We start from the raw sequence: 10087 nt of genomic DNA on the forward strand, positions 1-10087 counted from the left end.
GGTGAGGGGCGCTAGGGAGTTTCACGGCCGCCCTTAGCTCCCGCTCCCTCACAGTAATATAACACTGAAACAAGTTACCCAGAGCAGTGATGGACTCTCCATCCATGGAGGTTTTTAAGACCCAGCTAGACAAAGCTTTGGGTGGGATGATCTAGTTGGGGATGGTCCTGCTTTGAGCAGGGCATTGGACTAGATGACCTCCTAGGTCCCTTCCAGCTCTAATTTTCTATGATTCTATATAGTGTTTACTTTCAACACTTACACAATACAAAAACAACACAGGTCTGTAAGGGGCTTCCTGAGACCTCCAAGTCCAGTCCCCTACTACTACTGGAAATCAGGTCACTATCAGGGCCTGACTAAGTTCCATCTTTAAACAGCTACTGGGAGGCTGATCTAGATCCACGCTGCTCTGATGGTTAGAAACCTAATATTCAACCTAAATTGGCTGACCTGGTGAGAATATTTAGGGGTGAGGTTCCATTGTATACTTCTACCAAGATTTGGAGGAGTTTAATTGGTTGTAAAATTCTAAGTATTTTTTCTGTCATAACATTTGTTTCTATCCAAAAAAAAGGTCAGTAAGTAATTAAAACAGAGCTGTGTAAAACTTCCATAACAAAACTTGAGTAGGGATCAAGGGTTAGATCCAATAAAGGACTTGGGTGCATACAAATTAGGAACTACAAGGTTTAATGATTATGTGACCAAGCACCTGTGTGGAATCCAGAACCCTGTACTAGGTATTCAGATTTTATATACAATGCGTAAGGGAGTTATGTTCCTTAGAATGGTGCTCCAAGAAACATGGGCTATGGGTAACCAATAGGAAACCCTAAGTAAAAGGCCGATTCTAAAATCTTACCCCTCTCTGTACCTGCCCACAGACTTGAGTAAGGCTTCTCCATCTACTTGGAAGTCAGAGGTCTCCCCTGAGATTAGATGTCTACAACAATTCTCCCCCTTTGTTTTCAAGGTATGCAACTATATCTACACTTTGTAAGGAACACAAACTGTCTGTGCGTTTTAGGCATGTTCTAAGAACACTTACACATCAGAGCCTTCAGGGGACTTGAGGCATCCCTCTGCTAAGTGTGGCTTCCAAACTGGTTTAGGAAGGAGAAAAGTGCTAAGCTGCCCAGACTCCGTTCACAGGCAGAAAACTATGCACCTAGAGAACTTTTATAAGGAGGCCCCACATGAGCATAGGCACACCCTGAACTTCATAACAGCTGAGAGGAGTTTTAAGGACTGTGCTTTTGGATTCTGGTGTTTCAAATTCTGCTTAAATACCTTACTGGATCTAGCTAAAGGTTCCCCAGAAGTTCCAATGATGTTGGCTGGAGAATGTGGCTGAATCTTGAGCATAGTAGGTTTCCAACAAAGGTGAATCACGTTTTAAAACAACTGTTTTCTATTTTAAGTTGAACCACATGAAAATCGCATTTTCATATTGTGACCCCAAAAATCAGACAAAACTTGGCAGATTTGCATACATTTGGTTTTGAGTTTTTGGCCTTATTTCACACCTGAAACCAGACAAAACTCAGGGGATGTAAACTTTCATGGAAGGGAATATTAAGAAAGGTTCACATGGAAAGAATTTTTCAATCAATTATCCTACCTTCCCCCTACAGACATCTCAAAGCTTTTGAAAAATTTGGCTTCAGTCAAGTATCGTTGCTAGACCTTCTGTAATGAGACGAACCAAACCTGGGTTTAATCGCAACTAAGCTTTTCAAAAGCTTAGATCTAGGATCTTTGTAATTTGGTCCCACCTCAACTGAACTTAAATCCCTGTGAACCAATAATGATGAATTTGGTAGAGCTCTAATTATAAACTTGGATTAGTCAGGCTGCAGCAGGAAAATCGGGGAAATGCCCTAAAAGTCCCTGTTAGGAAAACTCTTAAAACAAATCCCTGTCTTGTTTTTTTTTTTTTATTCTCACCTGCTCATTCTTGATCTGGAAGTTTTCATAGATAGCATATCGTTTCTCTCCATGCCAGTCCATCAGGTCAATTTTTAACATGTTTTCCTCTAGAATATAAAGCAGTAGCTTGTTACATGTCAAGTCCACAATGAACTCTGCAATGTAACTTTTAAGGAAGTATGCAGCTGGAAAAACTGCTCATACCTCTAACCAACAAGTCATGGATGCGATTATTGCCTAGCCAGTATTCATCATTCTTGCCTTGAAATCGTCCAAATCCTAGTTTGTAATCAGCCCACTTCCTGCAGCAAAGTAAAATAGCAATTTCTGGACTTAAAGGATGGGAGTTCATAGCTGACAAACTCTATCATCTTGTTACTGCAAAATCTCTCAAAAAATAAATCTTAGTTTTTACTTCTAGATCAGGGGTGCTCAGTCTCCAGCCCGTAAGCCAGATCCAGCCTGCAATGCCAGGTCATCTGGCCCACAGGTCTCCCCATGGGTCCAGAAATTTAGCAGCGGGAGAGTAGTAGCAACATTCCCCTGCTGAAGTTTCTGGACCCATGGGGAGCCCTAAGTCCAGTGCTAGATCCCAGTGTGCAGGGCTGGGTGGGGATGGTGTCAGGCCCCAGGGCCCAATCCCCATGAGCAGGGAGTAGGAGGGGGCAGTGACAGGCCACTGGGACTCAATCCCAGCATGCATGCGGTGGGAAGGGGGAACTGACAGGTCCCCAGGGCCCTATCCAGCGTGCAGACAGGCCCTGGGCCACTCACTGGACTTGCAGGGCCATCAGGTTGAACACCACTACTCTAGACAAATTTTTCCCATCCTGTCCTATTTAGAGCATGGAGTTGAGACACGTTTATAGCAAGAAATATCCATAAATACAGACCACAGTCAACAGCTTTACATGTTACAGGCATGAATACTCACTCTGGCCTCAGTCCTGCAAAAGCTGCCAGATTCAGTGTTTCCAAGATAAGATCAGAAATGAGTGGACAAGAGGAACACAGTGGACCCCATATTGGTCTTTTTGTAAAACTTCTGACAGTATGCTTCAAAATGTTAAAAATAAGAACGTGACTTAATAAATCTTAAGCACCTGACAGACATGGCTGCTATTACAGAATGTCCTAAAGAGTTGAACACAGGCTAAAGGATGAAATGTTACTGGTACCTAAACTTGTAATCAAAAACTGTCTCTGGTATCTTTATGCTGCACTGCAGACACTTCAGGGTATGCCTACATACTCTGAAAATGATGCATACATTTTTGTGAGGATAGTCCTAACTAACTTCCTATGGCTTTCAGCTAGGAAAGGGACTGTATGGACTTTTTTAAAGTATTTTGATTAATGATGGGAAAGAGAAGTAAGCAGTAGGTTATGCCCAAATAGCATTTGCGTTATGAGAGAACACTATTTAATGGGTCTCAGCCTATGCATTGCTAGGAGCTATTTGATGGTTCTGAATCTTCCAGTGCTTCCTATTACAATAATCAAAGAAATTTCAACACATAAGGACAACCCAATGAAAAGGTGTCACAACTCCTTTCTGATTAATTCTTGTGATTGAAAGAAATCACTACAGGGGCTGATCCTTCTAACACCTATTCACACAACTTGTCCTGACAAACAAGTTCTATCACTAAAATTTGCTTATATGAGCATGAGTGTGCAGGACTGGATCTTAAAATGGCAGCGATTGTGACTGTAAGATACCATAACAGGCTGAATAGTCTATAGAAATCACAGTGGCCTCTGAATACTCACATAAATCCCAACTGGGATATTAACTCAACCCCCATACCTGTTGAAATTCTCTCTGCCATTACTGCGTCGTTGTATCACAGTCCAGCCACCTCCATCAGACATGTCACAATAAACCAGGAAAGGTTCTTGCTCTGGGTTGGGCCTTATCCGGTAATATCCATTTTCTGTTTTTTTACTATTAAACACTGCAGAGCAATCTAAGCAGGACAACAGTGATTAATACAATAATGAGTGGGGAAGAGTAAATGGGGTGCTGCAGTCAAGAGAAAGCTTGAAAAGGAGGTTGTCAAGGGACAATGATTTCTGCCTCCTACACATGAACCCACCCATTCTTGGTTGGACACTGAGCCTGTAGAAGAGTGCTAAAAAGTGTAGTCCTGGCAGTAACAGTTTTTAACATTGCTTGGGTGGTCAGGTGGTATCTACATTAAAACAGCAGAGATATTAATGTAGTATGTACTCAGGAGTCTTTAGCTATGTTGTCTTATGTGTCATCTATGCTGAAGGCAACATTAATTTAGATTCTTCCCCTGTTCTCAGCTCTGATAACTTCCTTTGTGGGAATAGGACAGTTGCCTCTAAAATATGGTAGGAGGCACTTAAAGAACCACTGGTGGAAGAGGTTGCATGCAAATATGTAGCTTCCTTGGGCGCTTGTACACATGACGCCATTAACATGTACACATGACAAAAATGTCCATGTGGCTTAATGGTATCACAGTATACACACGCCGGACTTTTGGGGATGAAGTTTAGTTTGTAGCTTTGCAAATTACAATGAAGCAGCTGTCTGTCAGTTCACACCCAGCCATGGGAGAGGCAGGCAGGCTCCGCAGAAAAAAAGGATCGGGCCCCACACCACTTCAGAAGCGGCGAGGGGCCCGATCCTTTTTTTCTTCCAGCGAAGCCTGCCTGCCTCTCCTGCAGCCGGGGGCGAGCTGCTGGCAGGCCAAGTAGCCCTTGAACTGCTGTGGGGGGCCTCAGTCCTGCCCTCCAGGGTGGCGGTGCCCCCTGAGGCCACATGGGTAGGGTTCCAGCAGGCTGGATGCTGCCCCAGCTCAGGGTTGGGGAAGAAGTCTATTGAGCTGGGTGCTGCCTCTGAGCTGGGATAGCACATGGCCTGCTAGCAACCTGCCCAGGTGGCTCCAGGTGGGTACCACTGCCACAGAGGGAAGGACTGCCGCCCCTCCTCCACAGCTCAGGAGCTGCTTGGCCTGCCAGCGGCTCACCCCCAGCCGCAGGCAGGCTGTGCCTGAGACAAAAAGAAAAAATAAAGAATTGGACCCCTTGCTACAACGTGATGAAAAAATTGAAATGGTTTAGTCCTCAGGCTTTTATTCTATGCCCCCTGTTTCAATTTAGGAGACACAGAATAAAACTTTGGGGATTAAACCCCCATCACATGTACAAGAGCCCTTTGTGGGTAAAACTATTAGAAACTATTGGCAGTGGACCAGATACTTTGAAAGCTGAACTCTCAGTTCACTCTGCAAGGGGAGGAGGGAGAGGGCGCTGGGAAACCCCAAGCTTTTACCTTCCTTTTATCACAGGAAAGATGCCAGAGAAATTTACAGGGAATCCCAATATAGTTCCAGTCCAGTTCATTTCCAGATAGGGGATAATCTAGACAAGAATCAGGGATGGACTAGTCAATTTGGCACGTATTTAAAAAATAAAAAAGAGCTCAAAGTTAGGTTCCTTAATCCTCCTACAGGCTCTTGGATGGGCTGTTTTCAAAACTGCTGAGCACCCACCAGTTTTTAGTGGCTTTAGCAGGTACTGCAGGAGACTCAGCGGTTTTGAAAATCAGAGTCTACTTCAAATGCCTAAATCGGGATTTTAAATCATAAACCTCAGCCCAAGCTTGAAGCAATGACATTTGCAAAGGACAGTACTATAACATACGACATTTTATTACACAGCCCAAACACTGGCTGTTGTCCGTTGTGCGAGGTACTGTACAAACACAGAGAGAGACAATGAATGCTTCAAAAGAGATTACAATCTAAATAAGCAAGACAGGCAAAGTCAGGAGAGAAAACAAAATGATATCAGGTCAGTGTCCTTGGACTGTGGGTCTACTCTTCACCTTCACATGTAGCTAACACATGGTACATATAGTAACCTGCCCATTTTAGTAACCTGACCAAGATAGAAAACCTCCTGTATTCATTTTACTAAGGGAACAAGATAGAATACAGAATTGTGTTTCTATTATATACTGGATATTCAACAACCAATACCTATTTTGATGTTCTGAAAGGGGGGGGGGAGGTTCTACTTTATTTTACTGCAAACACTTACCTTGATCATAGACTATAAGATTTCCACTAGTTGGAGGTAGAAGCACCACAGGCTGCCTGCTCCTGCTGACTGAGAAGACCTTGCTCTTTGTTCTATGATAGTTGTTCTCCAAGAGGTCCTTCAGCTGTTGTTCATATAAGTGAAGCAAGCTTTGGAACAATTTTAATTTCTGTTTTAAATTATTGTTGTCTAAGAGGCAGATGTCCTTGTCCTAAAAGGAAAGACTGAGGCTTAGTATACTTAAAGCAATAGAGAGAGTTTGTAGCTTTCAACATCCAAGCACATATCATTGTTTTGATAAAGCAAAGGGGTTCAAACTTAGGACCTCAAGGTGGGTTATTAAAGCAATAGACTTCTTCATAAATCAAAGTATTGTTCAGGATGGGTATGAGTGATACAATCTGGCTTTTACATTGCTGCCAAACTGGACGATTGATGTTCCAGTAGAAGTGAAAGATAAAAGGACATGCACCCTATGTAAATCTGGAGAAACTATTGGAATCAGTGGAGTTGCTCCTGATTTACACTGTCCTAATCAAGAGCAGAATCCAATCTAGATTCACTAGAATGAACACTTTTCATAAGAATCACATTTTAGGCTGGCACAGCTACATGCTAAAAAAATCTCTGCCAAAAAAGTTCTGGGAAATTCTTATTACATGGCTTTTGCTGGCCTGAGGTTACCTTTTGAGTAGTGGGCTTGAATGACTCCAAACATTGCAAGTTAAATAGAGATTAATTCTCCTCCACCACCCTGCAAAGCTATATCAAGTCTATATTTCACTCTAAACCATACATTGATCTAGGCAAGTTAAAAAACATCACCCATGCTCCCACCATGGAAATGCCATCACAGCTACCATCTACTAACACTGCTGTTGGGAACTAATCTGTTTTCTTCCACAGGACTGAGGCACTGTTGAGAACCTAACAAGGGCACTGCATGGGTTGTATATAACCGCAGGAGTTAAGCCTCCAGTGATATCAATACCCTCCAAGTTTCTAATCTACTTTCTAATTCTAATCCCTACCCCAAAGTATGTAAATGAATGACCCCACCAGTCTTTCCTGCCCACAGCAGGGAGACTGGACCCACTGATCTCACGAGGTCCCTTCCAGCCCTAAACCTCTGTGAATCTGTGACCAGCTTTAGAAAAGATACGATCAGGGACATCTGCTCTCTCTGTCTCCCAGACAAATAAGGGGACCTTCAATGGCACTGAAAGGTGACCAACACAAAGCTGATAAAATCAAATACTGTTTTTGTGCAACCTGTAATGAGACTGGAACTCTTTGCCACAGAAAGAGCTCAGTGAGATCTGGCATAGGAGTATTGACAGAAGCATAAGGGGAGAGCAACGCGGCAGGGAGAGGGTAACGGGGGCAGCAGTGCTGCCTTTGTTGCGGGGAAGGGCACAAAAATAGCTGTCACCATGACCACACTGTGGCTATTAGCACAGGGGTGGGCAATTATTTGGTCTGGAGGGCCACTTGATGAGTTTTGGTGAGGTGTTGAGGGCCACACACACATGCGCGCCTGTGCATGTGTGTATGCAGGCCACACACATGTGCACACACACACACGTGTGCGTGTGAGTGTGTGCACGCACGCTCCAGGCCCACTGTCTCTTTGGAGAGTCCTAGGCTTGCGCATCTTAGTCCCATGGGACAGAAGACAGAAAACAGACCGACGTGCTTCCCTTGATGGACTTGGCCTCCGGTAAAAGGCAGGACGTTGTTCCAAACCATTTTGTGAGGTAATACTGACTGTTTCATGAACAAAAGCATTTACTGTACAAAAAGGTCAAAGGCAAGGGCAGCTTTTGTGAGATGCTTTCTCGTTTCCCTTGTGGTATATATTGTGACAGTGCTGTCCACTGACAAGGTATCATTCAAAGAGAGACAAGTGCTGACCAAGGCAAGTCCTGTAAGTCAGATCTAGCCTACAGAGCTGTATCATCTGGCTCATGGGACTCCCCATGGGTCTCGAAATTTGGTGACAGGACGAATGACAGCAGTGCTAATTGCACTGGCTCTGGGATCTATAGCAATTAACACTGCTGCTGTTCCCCTACCACCAAATTCCTGGACCCCTGGGGAGCCCCACAGGATGGATGACAGCTTTGGATTGGGCCTGTGAACTAGCCCGTCTAGCCCATGACCACTAACTACTCATCTGGCCACTGGGCACCACTGGTCTAGGACAGGGACAGGGGCAGTATGTTGCTGGTTTAGGACAAAAGACAGGGGATTGCCTGTAGCAGTTACTACCGTATTCATGCAACCCCCCCCAATAATTAGATTCTACACATGGAAAATGATAATTTAATTATTGGTGGGTCATCTTGAATTCATACCTTCTCCCCACTGCTACAGTGAGAAAAGCAGTGGCAGAGGGGCACAAGGTGGTGGGGGAGTGTCAAGTAGCTTGACCCTGCCCCTTGTTCCCCCACAACTTGTCCTTGCTGCCTGCCCCCCACCCCCCTTCCCATGACTTCTCCTCCCCCATGCCTACAGTCTCCAGCACCTGTCCTCCCCCTGGTGTCTGCCCCCTCTGCACAGCCTCTGCCCCCTGCCCTGCTGCTTGATTTCCAGCTCCAGCAGGGCTCTGGTACTGCTTTAACTCAGGGCAGAGAGCATGTGGTTGCTCTGCCCCCAGCCCAGTCTGCTAGCAGTGGGGCTGGGGCAATTCCAGCCCAGGATTCAGGGCCCAGTCAGGGCTGCTACTGTTGCAACAGCTCCTACTGAGTTGGGGTGGGGCCACAGCAACCACATGCTCCATATGCCAGGCTACAGCGGTGTGGAACCCTGCTGGAGTGAGAGGATAAGTGGGGGCGGGTAGCAGATGTGGCAGGGTGGGGGCAGGAGCGAGGAAGACAACTGGGGTCAGGGAGAGACAATAGCGGGTGAGTAGCAGTTGTAGCTCCAGTCCCAACCTCAGATCTGGGCTGGAGGTTCAGCCACTGCTGCAACTGCAATCACAACAACCACCTGCCTCCTGGCTGCCTCATACTTGAATTGAAGACAAGGGGCTTCCCCTCTATATTAAGTGTGTTGGGGACCCTTACCTTGGATTCCAGTAAATATGGTAGTTTGCAAAGTAATCAGTAGTCACAATCCCACCAGTGATAAATAGGCAATGCAGGTGGAATCATGTTCAGCACTAGCCTTAATCAGCCTTTCTTGGATTTACTGAAAGCTGGTTATAAACATTTAAGCCCCACTTGCAGAACTGGAAGGAAGCCTTGAGTAAGTGTCGACAGCAAACTATATTGTTAAAATGGTTCACATGTGTTTATTACACATTATATAGAGACTACTTGCACACCAGCAGCTCTTCTTTCTCCTTCCTTTTGAGGCAGTTTTTCTTGTTGATTTTTTTGTCTCTTCTCTGACCAGCATTGCTATTTAGTATTCCCAAGAGTATTTTTACAGTATTCTCAACCATATTTGTTCCTGTTCCAACTACCAGCTTAGATTCCAACATATGAGCTGCTTGCAGATGTTAAAAATAAAAGTGCTTTACTGGAAGAAGCAGCACATTACTTCAACCCAGCTCCATAGCGTCTATATAGATCAGGCATCTGCTTCAGCGGGACTTTTTGGCACTTTTATCCACGGTTGAGTCAAGAAAGCCCCACTAAAGTGCTTGATCTATACAGACATTGGGTGAACCAGGTCCAGCTAATGCACTGCCTCTTCTGGGCATGTGTTGGGCTTGGTGCTGAAACGCGCTGAATTTAAAGTAAAGCACTGTTTGTTTGGAGTTTTTTTTACATCTGCAAGTAGCCCTTTTATTACTAAGGATGGATTAGAGCAGGTTTTTTTGGCTGTGTACCCCTTTACCTGCAAAATACTGCTGCTTGTATGCCTGACACCTGATTCATCTCTGCATGTTCATTTTTTAGGACAGTGGTCACCGAACTGGGGATCCCAACCTACAAGTAGATCCTGGAGCTTCTTTTGGTAAATCCTGGGCTGGAGGGATAGCTGGGCATGTGTGCATGTGCACACCCACCACCCCTAGCCCCAGCTTGTCAATCTGTGGGGAGGGAAAGGGCGGGGGCCAGATCAAGGC

General features: G+C 45.0%; 1 protein-coding gene across 4 annotated transcripts in view; it reads right to left on the reverse strand.

The window, feature by feature from the left end:
• Window positions 1–10087, reverse strand: part of LOC109306562 (fibrinogen-like protein 1) — a 34668-nt gene that overhangs the window by 6549 nt on the left and 18032 nt on the right. For all 4 annotated transcript variants that reach the window (XM_019530012.1, XM_019530011.1, XM_019530010.1 and 1 more), the window contains 4 exons: window positions 6010–6220; window positions 3743–3902; window positions 2137–2234; window positions 1951–2039 (listed from right to left, as the gene is read on the reverse strand). In XM_019530012.1, coding sequence (XP_019385557.1) covers window positions 1951–2039; window positions 2137–2234; window positions 3743–3902; window positions 6010–6220 — 558 coding nt within the window. The remainder of the gene's footprint in view (window positions 1–1950; window positions 2040–2136; window positions 2235–3742; window positions 3903–6009; window positions 6221–10087) is intronic.

Source organism: Crocodylus porosus, unplaced genomic scaffold, assembly GCF_001723895.1.
Source record: "Crocodylus porosus isolate Cpor-Errol unplaced genomic scaffold, CroPor_comp1, whole genome shotgun sequence".
NCBI lineage: Eukaryota > Metazoa > Chordata > Crocodylia > Crocodylidae > Crocodylus > Crocodylus porosus.